At 52.1% G+C, this 19,237-nt stretch overlaps 3 protein-coding genes and 1 long non-coding RNA gene across 13 annotated transcripts; 2 read left to right on the forward strand and 2 right to left on the reverse strand.

The window, feature by feature from the left end:
• Positions 1 to 12: 12 nt before the first annotated feature.
• Positions 13 to 8,827, forward strand: thbs3a (thrombospondin 3a). 2 transcript variants are annotated; one of them, XM_086078450.1, is made up of 23 exons: positions 13 to 323; positions 1,756 to 1,953; positions 2,064 to 2,320; positions 2,705 to 2,804; positions 2,875 to 2,901; positions 2,971 to 3,053; positions 3,191 to 3,242; positions 3,319 to 3,467; positions 3,548 to 3,685; positions 3,757 to 3,831; positions 3,897 to 4,049; positions 4,143 to 4,253; positions 4,362 to 4,469; positions 4,540 to 4,699; positions 4,776 to 4,894; positions 4,989 to 5,041; positions 5,472 to 5,653; positions 5,742 to 5,920; positions 6,043 to 6,091; positions 6,162 to 6,358; positions 7,130 to 7,302; positions 7,515 to 7,654; positions 8,521 to 8,700. In XM_086078450.1, exons 1-23 carry the CDS (start codon positions 233 to 235, stop codon positions 8,580 to 8,582), a joined length of 2,856 nt encoding a protein of 951 aa, XP_085934576.1. In that variant the 5' UTR covers positions 13 to 232; the 3' UTR covers positions 8,583 to 8,700. The 2 variants fall into 2 exon arrangements, with proteins under 2 accessions (XP_085934576.1, XP_085934575.1); XM_086078449.1 differs by lacking the exon at positions 7,515 to 7,654 and having other exon boundaries at positions 8,521 to 8,827.
• Positions 8,773 to 13,011, reverse strand: LOC147173081 (CD82 antigen-like). Its single transcript, XM_086078465.1, has 9 exons — positions 11,552 to 13,011; positions 11,290 to 11,436; positions 11,146 to 11,224; positions 10,944 to 11,056; positions 10,168 to 10,242; positions 9,983 to 10,081; positions 9,494 to 9,670; positions 9,333 to 9,416; positions 8,773 to 9,273 (listed from the first exon to the last, which is right to left on the reverse strand). Exons 1-9 carry the CDS (start codon positions 11,726 to 11,728, stop codon positions 9,157 to 9,159), a joined length of 1,068 nt encoding a protein of 355 aa, XP_085934591.1. The 5' UTR covers positions 11,729 to 13,011; the 3' UTR covers positions 8,773 to 9,156.
• On the forward strand, positions 10,915 to 16,203 carry LOC147173082 (uncharacterized). The gene is made up of 2 exons (XR_015095374.1): positions 10,915 to 12,991; positions 15,205 to 16,203. It is a non-coding gene; the product is annotated as an uncharacterized LOC147173082 (long non-coding RNA).
• Positions 13,969 to 19,102, reverse strand: chtopb (chromatin target of PRMT1b). 9 transcript variants are annotated; one of them, XM_086078475.1, is made up of 5 exons: positions 17,694 to 17,815; positions 17,173 to 17,347; positions 16,590 to 16,683; positions 15,396 to 15,552; positions 13,969 to 14,354 (listed from the first exon to the last, which is right to left on the reverse strand). In XM_086078475.1, exons 2-5 carry the CDS (start codon positions 17,232 to 17,234, stop codon positions 14,110 to 14,112), a joined length of 558 nt encoding a protein of 185 aa, XP_085934601.1. In that variant the 5' UTR covers positions 17,235 to 17,347; positions 17,694 to 17,815; the 3' UTR covers positions 13,969 to 14,109. The 9 variants fall into 9 exon arrangements, with proteins under 9 accessions (XP_085934601.1, XP_085934598.1, XP_085934600.1 ...); XM_086078472.1 differs by having other exon boundaries at positions 15,396 to 15,576; XM_086078474.1 differs by having other exon boundaries at positions 15,396 to 15,576; positions 17,173 to 17,365; positions 17,693 to 17,805.
• Between the last annotated feature and the right edge of the window lie 135 nt (positions 19,103 to 19,237).

Consider the following 19,237-nt stretch of genomic DNA (forward strand, 5'->3'; position numbering starts at 1 on the left):
ATTTATTTTTTTTTTTGCTTTATTAATTCAAACTCTAGCATCCAATTCAAACTGAGCACACAAACCAGAACAGTGCTGAGGAACAAGAAAAAGAAAACACTCAAAACAAATTTCTCTGCTGAGTCTTCCCCATTTGAGTTGGTCTGCGTCCGCGGCACGTGTGGCCCCGCCCCTTTTCGCGCGTTCCCGCGGCTCGTCGGCGTCAGAGCGCGCCTGCTTGCACCCGGAGAGGATGAAGATGATGACGACGAAGATGGAGACGATGACGTTTTTGCTGTCAATCATTTGGCTTTGCACGGCGGCACAACTTCCGGGGCAACAAGGTAACGCGTCACTTTTTGATCTTGTTTGGCGTCTGACGGCGGGGGTGCGTTCACTTTTGCAGTCAGGCATGCGGCTTGATCAATCAGCCTTTTTGGCAAATGTTCATGGCCAGCAATATAGCGACGCTCTTAAGTGTTTGTCAAAAACTAGAACAAGAATTGATTCCGAAGAAGTTGATTGATTTTTGTTAACATCCGATCGAGATGTGCTGAAAATCGGAGCGGTTGGAAAAAAAAACCTGCAAAAAGGAGTCGGTATCGTATGGAATCCTGGAGCCGTCCAGGATTTGTTCCAATAACATTCAGTCAGTTCAACGCAAATCAATTCACTTTCCAAATCCGAACAACACGCTGAGAAAACTTGGAGATTCCTCCTCCACTTTTGTGTGTGTGTGTGTGTGTGGGGGGGGGGGGGGGGGTCCGTGCGGGTCACGTGCGCCACAACCAAGGAATCGATATATTGATTGATGCGCTGCACTTGAACGCATCCCACCTACGTCATCCAAATCCCAACATGCGCTCTGCACGTGCTTGGAAGATGAAGCATCAAGTTGACATCACGTGACGTCATCTTTCCGAGCAGAAGCGGAACAAATGAAAACATCGTTTTGCTTGGCCGACGGCTCAAGTTAAACAACTTTAGAAATGAGTTCACACGACAGACAAACATGGCGGAGAGCGACAACTAACAAGCCCCTCCCCCCTCCAAGGTGTCGCGCCATCCCTGCACGTTATTTCACTTTTCTTCTTTTTTCTAATATTCTTCAGTAGGAAACCAAAAAGTAGGCAATATTTTTGTACAACAAACACTTCAAGATTAAATGCAAAAAGTTCACTTGAAATTGGAATGCATTTTTATTTTGTCAAAGTCAACAATTCAAAACAAGATGCGTAATGTTTGATTGCATTTCCAGTTCCAAAGTACGCCAGCCAGTGATTATTTTTCTTACCGTTAGAGGGCGCCCACGAGCCGTTGATGGAGGGAGTTTGGCCAACTCGGTTTCTGCAAGGTAACAAGATGGCGTCCATATGTCATGTGACCAGCATTTGACCAATCACAGCAGAATTACATTGTGATTGATCAACTGCTGGTCACATGACATATGGACGCCATCTTGTTTTTTTTTGTTTTGTTTTCATTAGTAATGAAATAACCAAATTTAACAAACATTTTGGCATCAAACACTTCATTGCACGTCGCACGTCAGGCAAAATGTTCACCTCGTCATTTTTTTTGTTTAGTTTTAATTTTGTCTTTATCGTACGCGTAACTTTGAGCGTTGATTTTGTAAGCTAATGTCAACATTTGTGACGAAGGGAATCATTGCAAATTGAATGCCATTTAATCCACTTTGAAGAAGCCACGCCCCTCCAGCTCATGTTGATGATGCTGTTGTTGCCACGGTAACCGCCTCGTCTCCGCCTCCATCAGTGATGGACGTGCTGAACGCTCATGACGCCAAGCGGGCGGCCGAGTTTTGGGGCGGCGCGAGCGCGTCGGCCGACATTCACGTGGCGGCCGCCGTTCGCCTGCCGCCGTCCAAGACGGGCGGCGTCCTCCTCGCCGTGGTCGGGAAGCACGACAACAGGAAGTACCTGGAAGTCGCCGTCATGGCCAAGATCAACAAAGGTGCCCGACCACTTGCTTGTTTTTTATCACCACTTCCTGTTTGTCTTGATGACTTCCTGTTTGTCCCCATCACTTCCTGTTTGTCTTGATGACTTCCTGTGCGCACACAGTGTCACTCCGCTTCTGGCGTCCGTCCGACGGTAAGGTTCACACGGTGAACCTGGCGAACGCCAACGTGTCGGACGGGCGTCGCCATTCGCTGGTCGTGCGTCTGGGCGAGCTGCAGCGCGACAACATGAGGGCGGAGCTCTACGTGGACTGCCGATTGGCCGACTCGGCGGAGGGCGTGCCCCGCCCGCCTCCCCTCCCCCGGGAGGCGGACGCCGTGGACATCCGACACGGGCAGAAGGCGTACGCGCGAATGCAGGTATGCCTGGCCACGCCCCTTATGAATAAGTGCGTCGTATGGTCTCGTGCTTCCCTTTTTTTGTGCCGGTGCGATTGGTGGCAAAGCTAGCCGCTAGCCGCTAGCCGCTAGCTAACAGCGCGTCATCATTGCAAACCAATGCCGGAAATGGAATTTTCCATCTCTACTGCCCCCTGTGGCCAAAAAACGAAACGGCACACTTCCTTCTTCACATACACGATGCGCACATGACGTCATGCCGAGTACGACTGACATTCATACGGACGGACGCACGCACGCACGCACGCACGCACGCACGCACGCACGCACGCACGCACGCACGCACGCGTCCCCGCGCTACAGATTGCAGCCGCCGGCGACTGATGAAGGACTTTTCCCGGTTAGGGTGCGGTGGAGTCCCTGCACGTGGCACTAGGGGGCAGCGTGGCTCAAGCCGGCGCCTTGGTAGGCTGTCCCTTTGGACATGACTCCGCCCACAACTTAGGTGAGTGCCACGCCCCCCCAGTGGCTCACCTGTCCGCCGTTGTTGACGTCGTCACGTTTTGTGTCCGCAGCGAGCGACGACCTGCGCGTCATCTTGGGTGAGTACGAATCCGGAAACCGTCAACGCCGATGATGTCATCGGCCGATTGAACTTTACTTCCTGTCAGCTGACCACGCCAGAGCGCTCATTGGTCAGATGGTCCTCTTCAATCAAATGTTGGGGGAACTACGACAGGAAGTCAAGGAGCAGGTCACGTGCATGAGTCAACACACGCGCGCGCGCGCACACACTTTGCAAAAATGTGAACGTCGTTCAAAAATGGATGAATTTGTTTCATTGCATTGAAAACGTTGACTTTTCATTCAAGGTTTCGTTTGCACGTGCAGGTGAAGGAGACGTCGCTGCTGAGGAACGCCATCTTGGAATGTCAAGTTTGCGGTAAGTGCGTGTTTGCGAGCGGCTTTCGTCCGAGCGGCCGATTGAAGTCGTCCTCGCGCGTGCGTGCGTGCGTCAGGTTTCCAGGAGTCTCGTTCTCGCTGCTCGCCCAACCCGTGCCATCTGGGCGTGGCCTGCGCCGACAGCCCGCACTTCCCCGGCTTCGCCTGCGGACCCTGCCCGCCCGGCACCGTGGGAAACGGGACGCGCTGTCACGACGTGGACGAGGTCAGCGTGCGTGTGTGTGCGCGCGCGCGCGCGTGTGGTCCAATCCTGCTCCAAAGCGTGTTTGTGGTCACGCGTGGCAGTGCGAGGCGCTGCCGTGTTTCCTGCCGTCGGCCTGCGTCAACACGGACGGCGGCTTCCGATGCGGCCCGTGTCCTCCAGGCCTGCGGGGGGCGCCGCTCGCCGGGACCGGACTGCGCTTCGCCAAGACGCACAAGCAGGTCGCTCGCCCGCGCGCGCACGTGCACGTGTGTGTGTATGCGCCGGTATATGTTTGTTGCGCGTCTTTCAGGAGTGCGCGGACGTGGACGAGTGCGTGGAGCTTCCCAACGCGTGTGCGCCAAACTCGCTTTGCACCAACACGCAGGTGAGTTGTGGGCAAGCCCCGCCCCCTCCCAGCCCGTCAACGGCGTTGCCTTTGTTCGGCCTCAGGGTTCGTTCGGCTGCGGCGGCTGCAAAGCCGGTTACCTCGGCAACCAAAGCGTGGGCTGCTTCCCCAGCGATTCCTGCGCCACCTTGACCTTTGACCCCTGCGACGCCCACGCCCACTGCAACATGGACAGGAACGGCGTGCCGTCCTGCACGGTGACGCGCCCGCCAACAAAATTCACGCGTGTGCCGTCCGCCTCCTTGCGCTAACGTGCGTGCTAACGTGCGTGCTAACGTGCGTGCGTGCAGTGTAACGTGGGCTGGGCGGGCAACGGCAACACGTGCAGCGTGGACACGGACCTCGACGGCTTCCCCGACCGCTCGCTGCCCTGCCTCGACAACAACAAGCACTGCAGACAGGTCAACATCATCATCATCATCATCATCTTCGTCTTCGTCATCCTCACGGCGGTCGTCGATGTCGCCGCGCGCGTGTTGTAATCGTGTGACCGACGTCGTGTCCATCAGGACAATTGCGTGTTGACCCCTAACTCGGGTCAGGAGGACGCCGACGGAGACGGCATCGGGGACCAATGCGACGCCGACGCCGATGAAGACGGCATCAAAAATGTGGAGGTGCGTGTGCGCGGTCACGTATGAGTGCACGCGGCGGGCGTTGACGGGCGCCGTCTGGCGTGCGCGGCAGGACAACTGCCGTCTGGTCCCCAACAAGGACCAGCAGAATTCCGACAGCGACTCCTTTGGCGACGCGTGCGACAACTGTCCCAACGTGTCCAACGGCGAGCAGACGGACACGGACGGGAACGGCCGAGGCGACGCCTGCGACCTGGACGTCGACGGAGACGGTAGCCCAGCGCTCACGGCGGGCCGGCGGCGGACTTGACTTACAGCGTGCGCGCGCGCGTGTTGGTGCGTGTGCAGGCATCCCCAACGTGCTGGACAATTGCGCCAAGGTCCCCAACCCCATGCAGACGGACCGAGACGGAGACGGCGTCGGAGACGCCTGCGACAGTTGTCCCGAGATCAGCAACCCCACACAAGTACGTGCGCACGCACGCACGCACGCACGCACGCACGCACGCACGCTCTTTTTCTGCGGCCTTCATTACCGATGTTGATGTTTTGTTTTTTCAGACCGATCTGGACGACGACTTAGTGGGAGACATTTGTGACAACAACCATGACACGTATGGCACACGCACGCGCACGTATGGCACGTGCACGCGCACGCGCACGCACACGCACACACGTATGTATGGAGGACCAACTGCCAAAATTCAAATAAATAAATGACTACAAGTGGAAATAAGAACGGATATAAAGAAAACAGCATTAAAAAAAAACATAAATATGGAAATAAAACCCCAAAACTATATATATATATATACATACATAAATAAATACACTTTTAAATAAATACACGTATTATATTTTTTTATATCCGTTTTTATTTTCACTTTTATTCATGTATTTATTTAGTCATTTATTTCATGAGAATTTTGGCAGTTTTGGTCCTCCACACGCACGCGCACGCGCACACGCACGGCGTGTTGTGGTGGTGACGCGCGTGTTAGCGAGCACGCGGCGGACGTTTTGAACCCGCGTGGACACCCGCAGGGACGGCGACGGCCACCAGGACAACCGGGACAACTGTCCCCACGTTCCCAACAGTTCGCAGCTGGACTCGGACAACGACGGCCTCGGAGACGACTGCGACCACGACGACGACAACGACGGCGTCCCCGACCGCACGGACAACTGCCGACTCATGGTCAATCCTCACCAGCAAGACTGGGACGGTAAACGCCAGCCGGCGCCGTGTGTGTGCGTGCGTGCGTGCGTGCGTGCGTGCGTGTTCCCGCCTGCTGATGATGTGTGTGCGTCAAGTGAACGGCGTGGGCGACGTGTGCGAGTTGGACTTTGACAACGACGCGGTGGCGGACGCGCTGGACGCGTGTCCCGAGAGCGCCGAGGTGACGCTGACCGACTTCCGGGCTTATCAGACGGTGGTTTTGGACCCCGAGGGCGACACCCAGATCCAGCCCAACTGGGTGGTCCTCAACCAGGTCGGTCCGGCGCCGACTTCCTCTCGGATCCCGGCCGGCGCGGGACGTCTCTGACGGACGTCTCTGACGTCCGTCTCTGACGTCCGTCTCTCGTCTCTGACGTCCGTCTCGTCCCTCTGCAGGGGATGGAGATGGTCCAGACGATGAACAGCGACCCGGGCCTGGCCGTCGGTACGTGGCGGCACAAATGGGTGGGCGGGCGCAAAGAACGGTGCTGAGCGTTGCTGCGGACGTGTGGCAGGCTACACGTGGTTCGACGGCGTGGACTTTGAGGGGACCTTCCACGTCAACACGGTGACGGACGACGACTACGCCGGCTTGGTCTTCTCGTACCAGGACTCGTCCAGTTTCTACGCCGTCATGTGGAAACAAACGCAGCAAGTTTACTGGCAGACGCGACCGTTCAGTGCCGTCGCAAGCCCCGCCCTCCACCTCAAGGTAACCGCGCCTCTTTTTCCCGCCCCGACTTGTACGGCTTTTGTCAACGCAAATGGCGAGCGGCCGATTGTTTTTGATCGGGTGACCCAACGAGACCAGAAGCGAAAGGAAACGAAATCGCCGGCCACGTGACCACGACGGCGGAATTTGGTTGCCGTACAAAAACACAAAGAAATGCGGTTTACGGAAGTCAAAACAAATCGTTTTGTTGTCCAAAATGAGACGTTGTTTTGTAGTTTTGTGATTTTGTACTTGACGGAGAAAGTCAGCCCAGATGGCGGCCATTGCTTTTGGCGCAAACAGAAGGGAGGACGTTTGGACACAAAAAAAACGACCTTGTGGCAAAAGTCCCGAAACGGCCACAAAATCTCATCAGAAACGTCTGAAAGGTCAAAGTGAAGACGTGAGCAACCTTTTCAGAGGCTTCCGCTTCTGGTTTGACATTTGAACTTTGCTTGCTGTCGCTTTTGTCCATCTTGACGACTGGACCGGGACAGCGTTGGCCACAATTGCAGCGCCGCTCAAATGTCCACTCGAACCAGACCCAAAAAACATTCTGGAGTAAAATGCCGCGACTTTGATTGGACACCAACGACGAAAAACATGAACCCGACCAGACTCGGCCCGTTCGTCCGTACCTTCTCGACTGTGACTGCGACTACGCCGACCCTCGAACCCGACGCCAACTCGTGCAAAGCCATCGTCACGATGCCCTCCAGTCTCTTGCTGTTAGCATGCGTGTGTGTGTGCGTGCGTGCGTGTGGCGGCCAGGCGGTGAAGTCCAACACGGGTCCTGGCGAGTACTTGAGGAACGCGCTGTGGCACACGGGCGACACCGGCGGCGAAGCGACGCTCCTGTGGAAAGATCCCCGGAACGTCGGCTGGAAGGACAAAACGTCGTATCGCTGGCAGCTCAGCCATCGGCCGCACGTCGGATACATCAGGTCAGTCGCGTCACGTCAGTCGCGTCACGTCACGCCTGCCGATTGGTCGCTGGCCAAGATTCCCGAGCGAGTGTCATTCAAATGTCCAAACGGGCCACGCCCACCCGACCCGCGCGAGGACGCGGCCGACCAATGTGTACGCCGCCCTGATCTTCGCTGATGTCACATGACCTGACTGAGGCTAAGCTAGCACGTGTCGCGCCGCGCCCCAGGCTCCGTCTGTTCGAGGGCGCCGACGTGGTGGCCGACTCGGGCGTGCTGATTGACGGCACCTCGAGGGGGGGCAGACTCGGGGTCCTCTGCTTCTCCCAAGAAAACATCATCTGGTCCAACCTGCGCTACCGCTGCAACGGTAACAACACACACGCACATTAGCTTTGGTATTAGCATTAGCATTAGCATTAGCATTAGCATTAGCATTAGCATTAGCATTAGCTTTATGATCACAGCAAGATGGTCTTTGGTCTGGCAAAACCACAAACCGAAACCTCAAGCAAGTCTACTTGAAACTAAAATCATCAGAGATGGGAAGTAACTAAGTACTTCATTGCTGTACTTGAGTAGGTTACTTTGTACTTTCCTGAGTATTTATTGTTTACGCCGCTTTGATGGTTACATTTTAAAATGAGAATTTGTATTTTGGACACAATTTTCAAAACAAGGTGTTGTTCCTTCCTTTTGTTTTGAAGCGATGAAAATACTTGACCTGCAGAAAAAAGGGCTTTAAAAAGTTACACACGGTCGGCTGCAGCCCGGCGTGTGATTGGCTCGAACCGTGAAGGCGAGGCCGGACGGCCAACGGTCCTAATTTGAAAGTTGCACTTTGAAACCCGACTTTGAAACCTTAAAACAGGTTTGAAATCTTACTTTCGAACCATAAGCCGAGTTCTTTGAAATGCTACGTCTAACTTCGACTTTAGTGTGAAACCCTGGATCGAAACCCTACTCTGAAAATCAAACCCTTGTTTATTAAAAGCCTACTTTCAAAGGCCAATTTGAAACGTCAGCCTCTGGAAAGCTCGGCCCCGGCCCCGGCCCCGGCCCCGGCCCCGGCCCCGGCCCCGGCCCCGGCCCCGGCCCCGGCCCCGGCCCCGGCCCCGGCCCCGGCCCCGGCCCCGGCCCCGGCCCCGGCCGGGTTATTTGAAGACATCTTTGGAGAAGTTTGAGCGTCCGATTGGTTGCGCCGGCTCGAACCGCCGTCCGCTCTTGTGCTTGCAGACACCATCCCCGAAGACTTCCACACGCACGGCCGGCAGGTGGTGATGCACGTGCAAGTGTGAGCGCGGGCGGGGGCGGAGCCGCGCCAGAGCCGTCGGCCGTCGGGCCGACCAGCGGCTCGGAGTGGAGCCGATCGTGTCAAGAATCCCTTTCAAAGAATAAAGTTTGTCATTCTTGCGATATCGACGTGATGACATCATTCGCGACGTCGCGAAGAATTGCACAATTTGTCTTTGATTTCTTTTGCGCTCATTTGTTTATTTGATAAAAGAAAGGATCAAAGGAAAACTTGATTGACATCTGCCGCCATGACGACAAACGTGCAAGATGGCCGCCCGCGTCAGAGGAAAGTCACACTCGGGTCCGAGGAAAGTCCGACCGAGTGTCTTCTCCGGGAATCGTCCCGGCGACCAGTTTGAAACCGAGCGGAGTCCAATCGGGTTGAGGTCGTCGTGATCGGTCCCGGTCCGACGGAGTCCGAGCGGGGGAACCGGGAACGTTCCGGCGGTCGGGTCCCGAGTAGGCCAGAGTCCCAGTTGGGAAGGACCGGAGTCCGGTCCGAGTGGACTCCGGTCAGAAGGCGCAGGAAGCGGTCGACGGGCCCGGTGGAAGCTCCGCCCCTGCGAAGCTCAAAGGTCACGCGTCCGACCGCACGATCTGATGGGCGGCGTCGGCGTCATTCGTCTTCCGGGTTGTCCTCAGCGCGTGCCTAAAAGTCCTCCAGAGAGTCAGCACCAGCGCCATCTGCAGGACCTGGCGGGAAGTGCACGATGATGACGGCGCCAGTCGCAACGCGCCGCCCGCCATCTTACCTGCGCCGCCATCAGACTGACGTCCATTCCCACCACCGTCACCACGTTGTCGTGCAGCCAATCGCACAAGCGCTCGCGGCAGCCCTGGGCGCAAGCTAGCGTTAGCCTCGCTCGGACGCGCCAAAACGCAGCCTGGCGAGAGCGTGTGCGTGCGCGCGCACCTGCGTGTACGTGCGGTTAGCGTGCGCGCCGTCTGGCGAGCACCACGCCGTCTCGGCGCTGCGTTGAGGCCGCCGGAAACACGAACAAGGAAACGTGCTGCCGGCGCTGGCGTTGAGCGTCTGCACCAAAGAATTCTGCAGCCAATCGGACGGGCCCGTCAGGCCGCAGCACGCCTCCTGCGGGCAGAGGGCAAAAAAGGGGGCGGGCCATAAACAAGTCACAATTGACCATAACGGCAAAGGCCAACTTGACTTTCCCTCTCAACGTTCAAAAAATGTCTTCAAAAATGACGTGAGTGCAAAATGATTTTGTTGCATTGATTTCATTTTGTTTCAACAAAATCGATTCATTTCATTCTGTCAATCGTGTTCAGATCATGAAATCACATTTTCAACAAATTCCAATCAAATGAATTGGAAAGCATGATGATGATGATGATGATGATGAAGATGATTCTGTGTTTTCAAAGTGCTCGTCAAGTGACTGACGTGCCGCTGCAGGTGGTCCAGGAGGCCATCTTGGCGCCCGCCGCTGCCCCGGTAGCGGCGAATCATGTCGGTCAGCGCCGCGCTCGCCTGCTTCTCAATCTGCCCACAAACAAACGTGCAGGTGCGAACGAGGCGGGTCACGCGATGACGTCATTGCGGCGAGCGGCGGGCGTGAGGCGGCTCACCTGGCCTTTGCTGAGCAGCAGTAGCAGGAGGAGGCCCACGCAGCACAGGAACAGGAAGAGCAGCCCGCCCGCGCACTAGCAAACACACGTTAGCGTCACGTAGAAAAAAAAATGGGGCGACCAGTCGCAGTTACTCGGTGTACGTCACCTCCTATTGGTCACGCAATGCCAAGCGGACATTTTCATCAATTTGCCCAAACGGGACGTAAGAAAATAAAGAGTCCTCTCAAAAGAGGACACGTTTGGTCACCCGCCTTGAAATACGAGTTGAAGCCTTCCTGTTTCCACGCTTGTAAGTCAGAGCGCTGCCATCATTTTTTGCAAACGTGCCCTTTGCCATCCGCTCCGTCAAAAAAAGTTGCCGTGCATCCGTCAACGAGCGAAATATTGGGTGCAAAATGTGGTGCACGTTTTCTTCACAGAGGATAAAGAAGATATGCAGCATTGACATGTGCTGATGCGGCGTTTGCGACGTTCGTGAGCCTATCGATGGTCTTTCCCGTTGGATGCTAGCATTAAGCTAAGCAGACTTTCAAGCTTTGTGCTGCTGACTTTTCGAGTAAACTTCAACAACAAATGGCCGACGCTCCCATGGGAAACTTCAAAGTCCAAAGAAAAGGCCAAAAAATCAGTCGCATGATGGCAGGGATCTCCGAAAACTGGCTCACTCGGATGTGGAGGCGGCGCCGCTGGATAACAGCCAATAGGACGACAGCAGCTGCATGCAAACGCCACGTGACCTTTCAACATGACCTTTCAACATGACCTTTACTCACAATCAGCATGAGGATTTCCTTTTGCCAGCGTGCCCCGAAACACGCCGCCAGGCTGCACGCCATCGTCAGGCTGCCGATCAGCATTAGCCCCGCCCCCACGGCCCGGAGCTCCTCTGGACACACACGGCGCGCGCGCACACGACGCACACACACGGCGCACGTGAGCATTCGAAGCGGCGAGAAGACGACGAGGACGTCTTACGGGAAGAAACGGCGCCGATGAGGCTTCCGGTGTCAAAGCAGATCCAAACGCCGCAACAGGCCACGGCCAGTCCCAAAGCCTGCACACGGGTCCAGAGGTCAGAGGTCAGAGGTCAGAGGCGGCGGAAGAACGTCCCCAACTCACCAGGACGACGAAGCTCAGAAGAAGCGAGAAGAAGTTGAGCGCGTCCGCTCTCACCGCCGACTCCATGACTTCCTTGTACGGTCGCTGGCGCTTCCTGATTGCCGCTTCCTCACCTTTCACCTTTGCTCTCCATGGCAACATGCTGACCTTTGGACACACACGTGACGTCAGCGCACGCGCGCGCACGCACACACACTCAGCTTTCAGTTTTACGATGTCAACGAGGAGGAAGCCACCTTGTGGTCTTGCGTTCCTTTCCTACCGTAGCTCCTCCTACTGTAGCTCCTCCTACTGTAGCGGCGGCCATCTTGCTTGACAGTTGAACAAGCAGGAGCTTCTTTTTTGTCTTGGAAGTTGACCCGTGAAGTTGTTGAGTGAAAAAAGCCGCCACAAAGGTCCGCTTGCAGCGTGAGGCCGGCAGGACTACATTTCCCAGCATCCTTCAGCACAAAAACAGGAAGTACTTCTCGTTGCGATCGGAGGGAAAGACGCTCGTTTGTTTTGTGTGTTTGCGTGTTTGTTGCAATGTTTTGATCGCTTTGATGAGGATTCTCGTAAGTTTGCAATTGTTGTTCCATAAAGCTTTTGTTTTGTTTTGATGATGATGAAAAGACGCTGCTGGCGACTCCATCAACCTTTCGAACCTTTCGAATCGTTTGATCGCATGAATCGAAATGAAAAGTGCAGCGTGAGCGACAAACGTGGAAAAACAAACAAAAGCAACGGCAAGTGCGTAACAAAACAATCCGATCATAGGAATCAGCTGTGTTGGAGAAGGGGAACATCCGAAGCCTGCGGGACTCCGGCCCCGATGCAAGACATCACGAACATCATCGGCGGCGGGCCTGACCTGCACGAGGTCACGTGAGCAGGCCCGCCTGGAGCAGCGTGGGCCGCTAGGGGGCGCTATTCTGGCCCACGCTGGTTTGAAAATCATCCAATGGGCGGAGCGCGTCGGGCGTGACTTTTCCCGCTCGCTCAGCCGTCATTTCGCGTCCAGACAGGACAGGACAGGACAGGATTCGCCAAACAAACGATCACGCGTCAACACTTGTCAGGATGTTAACGACGGATCATTTTGATGAGCTCGACAAAAAAAAAAAGAGAAAGAAAAAAAAAGTTCCTTGTTGCTTGCCTTGCTATTTTCTTATGTGACTTTACATTTCCAGTTCCTAAAAGAAAAAGATGTGTTGAATGTTACGCTTGATGAATTTTGGCCTCATTGTTGAAATGTCGATTTTGTTGGCATTTGAGGTCGATAAGCGTCAAGCCAGGTGGGGTCGCGCCACGCGCACGTCGGTCCGTCCGTCCGTCAGTCGGTCTGTCGGCGTGTATGCGTCTTTGAGGCGGCATAAAAAACAACAACCATTAAAAGTGGCATTCATGCTGGGATTCGTTGTTTTGCTGTTTGACATTCTTGAGGGAGGTTTGCCTTCATCCAATGCGCGTGCGCATGTTGGGCTTGCTTATCGTCCGCTGCCACACCCTTTTTCAGCGTGAGTGCTCGCGATGGCGGCGTTGCGCATGTTGTGCGTTCCGCAGTCGTGGCCCCGCTGGCGGTCAAAGGTCACCTTCCTCATCGTGTTGTCCATCATCTCGGTCAGAGCGGCGAGTCAAGAAGCGAGCAAGTGGGAGGATGACCCCGTGACCCCCACGCCGGACTACGACTACACGGCCACCTTCGACTACGACGACGACGACCGTAAGGACACGCATGCGCACGCCACCTCGCAAACATGGTTCAAATCTTTTCTTTTTGCAACTCGCGTCGCCATGAAGCTTTTTGGCGAACGGACACTACATTAGGGACAGTGTTGCGTTTTCACGGGTTTGGCACATTCGAGCTTTTGTTTCACTCGCACTTGAATCCCGTTCGGTGCAAGTTTTCTATGACAAAAACAAACAAACATTTGGGGTGTTTTGTGGGGCTGGAACTCGGGCTGTCCACTATTCTTTTTATTTCTTTTTTTAGAATCGATGAATCTAGCGATTATATAATCGATTGAATTCATTTTAATTTTGCATTAAAGTGTTTTTACAAACGAATTCAGCTCATGACGCAAATGACGGACATCGAAAAACAAACAAAACGTCGTCTTCATTTTGGTGCGTTCAAGTCGCGTGCGCTTTTTGCCTTTAATGTGAAAAACCTTCCACTGCGACACGAGGCTCATCCATTTTATTTTGGCTTTCAAAAAAAGAAAAAAACAAATTCTTCCAGCACTTTGAACGTAAATCAAATCGTTGACGAACATCAAACAAAGTGAGCACGAGCTCTGCAAACTTTAAAAAAAGAAATATGAATGAAGCTCAATGCAAACATTTTGATGAGTTCTCCCCCAAAAAGTCTTGAGACTAATCGGCAAAAGGAAACCAATCGAAAAGTTTGGGTTTGTCCTTTTGATCGATTTTCTTTTTTTTGGTGTTGTTCCAGGAACAACATCTTGGCCGGAGGCCAAAAACAAGGTGAGCAAAGGTCATAAGGTGATGAGCGGCATGAGGAAGTTTGTGTGACCTTTGACCTCTTCAGGCTTCAGGGGCAGGACCAAGTCTGTTACTCCCATTGGCTTTGGCGACCATTCATCTGAACATGTGAAGAAAAACTTTTGAAAGCTAAATAAAAATGGCTTTTAATACGAAAGATGAGCCGTCGCCGTTCTTGGGCATCAAATTATTTTCTTCTCCGTTGAAGGGACAACCGTAAAAAAAAAAAAAAAACACAAGGACTCACGCGCAAGCTAATGGTGCTAACAGGCCTGGATGCTAACAAAATGGCACAAAGAAAAAACGGGTGCGAAGCGTGACTTGCGACTGGACCGATCAGTCGTCCCAAGGCAGCGTCTGTCCGGCGAGCGCCATGTACTCGTCCAGGTCGGCGTCCAGTCGCTTCTTGGACCGGGACATGTAGTCGTCCAGCTGCATGTCCAGCTCTTTTTTGGTGGGAGTGTTGAGGCTCCGCCCCCTCACAGGAAGAGCGGACGGCGGGACCCGACCCCGGGCGACCCTCCGGAACCTTCCCCATCCGATGGGGCGGCGGCGGCGGCGAGCCGGCCTTGCGCTTGCTCCTGTGTAGGAAAAGCACGCTTTGACTTTTGCCAGCAGGAAGTGACAAATTGGGGCACATGCGGGGACCGCCATCAAGTGTTGTGTGACGCCCGCCATCAAGTGTTGTGTGACGCCCGCCATCGAATGTTGTGTGACGCCCGCCATCGAGTGTTGTGTGACGCCCGCCATCGAGTGTTGTGTGACGCCCGCCATCGAGTGTTGTGTGACGCCCGCCATCGAGTGTTGTGTGACGCCCGCCATCGAATGTTGTGTGACGCCCGCCATCGAGTGTTGTGTGACGCCCGCCATCGAGTGTTGTGTGACGCCCGCCATCGAGTGTTGTGTGACGCCCGCCATCAAGTGTTGTGTGACGCCCGCCATCGAGTGTTGTGTGACGCCCGCCATCGAGTGTTGTGTGACGCCCGCCATCAAGTGTTGTGTGACGCCCGCCATCGAGTGTTGTGTGACGCCCGCCATTAGCGCTCACGTTCCCGCTCAAAATGTCGTTTTAGCAATTCGCAATCACAATTAGCGTGTCAGTGATGAAGACAAACGCTAACTGACATGGACGTGACACAAACATCACGATTGCTATGAATTAATTATAATGTTCATTACACAATGCTGTCACTTCAACATGAAGAATCCACAGAGAAGCTCAATGTGTGAAATGGTCTCGAAGAAAAAAGCTACTAAATGCAAGTCAGCGCGCAGCATTGGGCCACTAGATGGCGCACTAACAGAAGAAAACAAACCACAGCCACAACATTGCAAGAAGCCAAAACAGCAAAAACGACGTTTGCTTCGAAAACATGCTTTTAGGCACAAAATCAAAGTTGACCTTTTTCTTCTTCTTCTTTTTCCCCCCAGCCGACCCCACAACTATGCCAACAGCGCCTCGGGTGCCACAAGAGGGCGCTAACGTGTTTGCTTTTATGGAACGTGAGATCATGAAGCGTTTTCTTACGCTCACATGACGCACGAGGTCAATGTCAAGGTCAACTGAAACAAAGGTTAGTGCCGCGTGCGCGGGCGTCGCCGAGGCCACGCCCATCACTCACTCGCTCTCCCGAGGGCGGCGCGACAGCGGCCTCTCCATCCGTACTTGTTGCGGAAGGTCCAGAAGCCCGCACGCCCGCGACCCAGCCGGGTCCACACGCTGGCTCGTTGCGGAGGGGGCGGAGCCACGGGCACCCGCGACAAGCGCGCCGGCCCCACCTGGAAGACGCCACACCAACATTGCTGATGGCGACATCACAAATTTCACACATTTTTGCAACCGCAGCGGAAGCTCGTCACCGACCGGCAAGTCGGCAAACGTTGACTTGCTATTTTGATGCCAAGATGGACTTTAACGGTGAAATCGCACTCGAGTCCAAATCGGGCTTCCGTCGCCAGCGTAGGAACGCGAGTCGGCCGTCACTCGCCGAACGGCCCAATCGACGAAAGGTCTCGGCGCGGCCGAGCGGACGGACATGCTGCGGGTCTCGCGCCATTTCAACTGGACTCATTCGGCCATTTTCGAGTTTTTTTATGAACGATGAATACTTTTGAAAAAAACCGTTTTGACGCTTGCTGTGGAATGAAGATGGCGTCACCTGCGCTGAGAAAACAGGTGACGACCAATTAGGGCTGGGAAATCAATCGCATGAATTGGATTCATCGTCATGTTGGAAATCGAGAAATGGAATTTTGTCTTCTGGACTATTAAAAGTTGTTCTGTTCCATCCAGATGTTATTGCGAGTTGTCATTTTGAATGTTAAGCTTTAGTTAAAACGGATTTCGAATCAGTAGACACGATTGTTGTCTGAAGATTTTGCACACGAATGATGATTTTTGAATACATAAATAAAAACCTTTGTTGGCTTGATTAGACTTGAATTGATTAAAATCACTGACTGATAAAGTCCAGATGTTTTTGTTTGGGCCACATTGCCCTACGACCAATCACGGCTCAGTTTGCTGACCAACCACAAAACAGGTGAGACTCAGTGAGTCTCAAGTATCCTTTTAACCATCTTTTTTATTCATTTTCTTGTTTTATTCACGCACAAGGTGAACCCGCGCCCGGCGCCACCTGCACCGAGCGCAGGCGACGGTACCACCTCGCCACCCAGAGCTCCCTTTAACCCTCATTGCTACTGACCGCCATTTTGACTCAAACGATTTGGATGCCACACATTCAAAGGTCACTTGAACGTCAACGTTGACCTTGAGGAAGAAAGCGGAGCCTCCTGATTGGCTGAGAGCTCACCTGCGGATTGACTGAAGACGAGGGCGCCACCCAAAGGAGCACAGACTCTGGAACGTTGGCCATGTGGGCTCGCATCGTTTGCACCCGAGAGAAGCTAATTCCAAAAGGAAACAATTCAAATACGAGTCACACTTCAAAATGCAGGAGTGAAAAGTAAGTCCTTATGTTTTTAAATTCTTGTCATATTCATTATTTGTAAAAGAAAAAATAATAATAATAAAAAATAAAGAAGATAGTTCACAAATCCAATGCAAGTATTTCGAAACAGGGTCGGACTCCAGGTGGCCACTTGCCTCCGATGCAGGTTGGCGCGGGTTCGCTTCCCCGCCATGTTGGTATGTGTGCGTGTTTGTGAATGCAGCAAAAAATCAAATCCATACAAATAAAAAAACCTTACAAACAGTGAGTTACTTTGCTATTTCCCTGTAAGTTTACAATTGAAAAAGTCCCAACTTAAAAGTGGTCGAATTCAAGACCTTCAAGTTTCATCATTCACAAAGTTTCAACAACTTCATTATTTGTAATGTGAAAATAAAGTTCAAAGAAAACATTTGGAGAACAGATCAAGTTTGTCAATTCTCACCGCTGATGAAGGGAAAGGTTGGAAGAACTTTCCAGGCGAAGACGAGCCGCCATTCGTCTCATCCTCGTCACCAAAAACTAAAATCTCGGTCGTCCACGACCAGGCGAGCTCGCCCAAAAAAGTCTTCCCTCGTGGCGTGGACTGGACGGCGTTCGTTCCTTCCTTCGTTTGTTTGCTCAATGGACCAAAGGCGCCATTTCATATGAACAACGAAACACGCTAGCATTAGCCCGCACGCTAGCATTAGCCCGCACGCTAGCATTAGCCCGCACGCACCTGATTCCATTTGAACACCAAACATTTGTCATTTCAAGTAGCTAGCAGCTAGCAGCTAGCAGCTAGCCTTATTCTCAACTCTTGTAACACGCCACACTAGACGTCTAAGAAACTTCAACTCTTCCAATCAGTCTCAACTAGCTAGCCTAGCTTCAATTCTTGCTCTAGTGCAATTTCAAAACGTGATATCTGGACGCAAAAGTCCACTTTTCAAGTGTTTTGTAATCTTATTTTTGTCGGCTTACCTGCCTTGCGCGCGCTCGTCCTTCGCAGCTTGTCGTGCGCGTGTCGGCCTGCCTGGCGCTGAGCTTTCGTCCTGTTTGCTGACAAATGCAGTAAAAACAGGCGGGAGAACCCTCGCCAAAAAGGAGACTTGGAAGTAAAGCGTATACTGAAGTTTAAGAAGAATTGGACTTATTCTTGTACTAAAAGTCAACTCCTTGGGACTCAATTGGGACATTTTAGTACACTTCAAAGTATACTTAAGTATATTAATAAGTAGACTTTCAAGTATATTTAAGTACACTTTATTACACTTATTTCCGCAGTTTAATTGACAGCGAAAAGCCCAGGGATCAATTGACAGGGATCGAACCAGCAACCACTGATACTGATACTAAGCGACCTTAACCTCTATCATCATCTTTAGGGCTTTGTAAATAAATGTAACCTATCATTTTGGTTCCTTTACAATTTTGGTGAGTGCCTCGTGTAAACGTTTCGTATGTTTTAAGTACACGTGACTTTTACTCGGTGCCGTATACTTCCAATAAGTACAAGAAAAGCAAACTGGATGTATACGCTCCTCATTTTCAGTATACTTCTCGAACTACTTCTTTTTGGTAAGGTCAGTCAAATGTTTATGGGGGCAAAATTGGGGGGGGGTCGAAAACATGACTTTGCTCATGCTGAACTTGTATATTGTAATGTATTGAGTTTTTTTTGTTGTTTTTTAACAGCGACTGCCCGCCTTGCCAAACAGCGATGCCGCTAAGATCCATATTGACCCGTGAGAACCCACGTACCATCGCGGAACGCGGAGCACCCAAAAACAAAACGTTGCAAGATGGCGACGTCTTTTCGGCAAATTGACGAGACTTTATGGAGCGTTAAAGAATATTGTGAGAAATGTTCCTTCACCTGCAAAGAAATCCATTCAACAAGACATTTCATTTTTCTTGCACAAGGTTTTGCAAAACAAAAAAATATTGCAACCCCCCCCCCCAATAAAAATAAAATACAAATAATAATAGTGGTCAGACTTGCAATTAGATGACCAGTAGTTGCAAATGTGCAACATTTCTGTGTATGTTCTGTCGAAGGTTGTTGGACTCGTTTCTGCAAAATTCCCCCCCGACCTCAACGATGGTCACGAAAACTCACAGAAATCGTTCAGGCTTAATTCAAGATTGATGCAATTTTTTTACTGAACAAATTCCCATGTACTTTTTTTAACTCATTTTAACACAAGCCTACCAAATAAAACTTATGATATATATTCATTAGTCTAATAAAGCCTATTTATTCAAAATGCATATTCCTCAGGTTTATGTATTTAGTATTAATAAAGTAATTCCTCTTGCATGCAAATTTCTGCATTCAGTTTCATCCCAAAAACAAAAATGTAAAAAAGAAATCAAATAGACATAAGCAGGTCACCTGATTATGATGCAATTCAAACCATATACTTTATGTATTTTAAATACACTCATAATGATTCATTTAGTCATTCTACTTTATTAATACTAAATGTATAAACATGAGGATTATGCATTTCAAATAAATAGGC

Source organism: Leptonotus elevatus, chromosome 6 (genome assembly GCF_054856555.1).
Source record: "Leptonotus elevatus isolate MCC_2025b chromosome 6, RoL_Lele_1.0, whole genome shotgun sequence".
Lineage (NCBI taxonomy): Eukaryota > Metazoa > Chordata > Actinopteri > Syngnathiformes > Syngnathidae > Leptonotus > Leptonotus elevatus.

Bases quoted from the DNA above. Each gene is read 5' to 3' on its own strand.
- thbs3a (XM_086078449.1), top strand. From the start codon at position 233: ATGAAGATGATGACGACGAAGATGGAGACGATGACGTTTTTGCTGTCA. The intron at 3,686-3,756 runs GTCGCTCGCCCG...CGCGTCTTTCAG, and splicing joins TCGCCAAGACGCACAAGCAG to GAGTGCGCGGACGTGGACGA. The intron at 4,895-4,988 runs GTACGTGCGCAC...TTGTTTTTTCAG, and splicing joins AGATCAGCAACCCCACACAA to ACCGATCTGGACGACGACTT.
- LOC147173081 (XM_086078465.1), bottom strand. From the start codon at position 11,728: ATGCTGGGAAATGTAGTCCTGCCGGCCTCACGCTGCAAGCGGACCTTT. The intron at 10,243-10,943 runs GTGAGTAAAGGT...TGTGTTTGCTAG, and splicing joins AGGAAATCCTCATGCTGATT to TGCGCGGGCGGGCTGCTCTT. The intron at 9,417-9,493 runs GTGCGCGCGCAC...GCTTGCGCCCAG, and splicing joins CTAACCGCACGTACACGCAG to GGCTGCCGCGAGCGCTTGTG.
- chtopb (XM_086078469.1), bottom strand. From the start codon at position 17,908: ATGTCCCAATTGAGTCCCAAGGAGTTGACTTTTAGTACAAGAATAAGT. The intron at 16,684-17,693 runs GTAAGCCGACAA...TTTTGGAATTAG, and splicing joins GACGAGCGCGCGCAAGGCAG to CTTCTCTCGGGTGCAAACGA. The intron at 14,355-15,395 runs GTGAGTGATGGG...TTTCCTACACAG, and splicing joins CGCCGCCCTCGGGAGAGCGA to GAGCAAGCGCAAGGCCGGCT.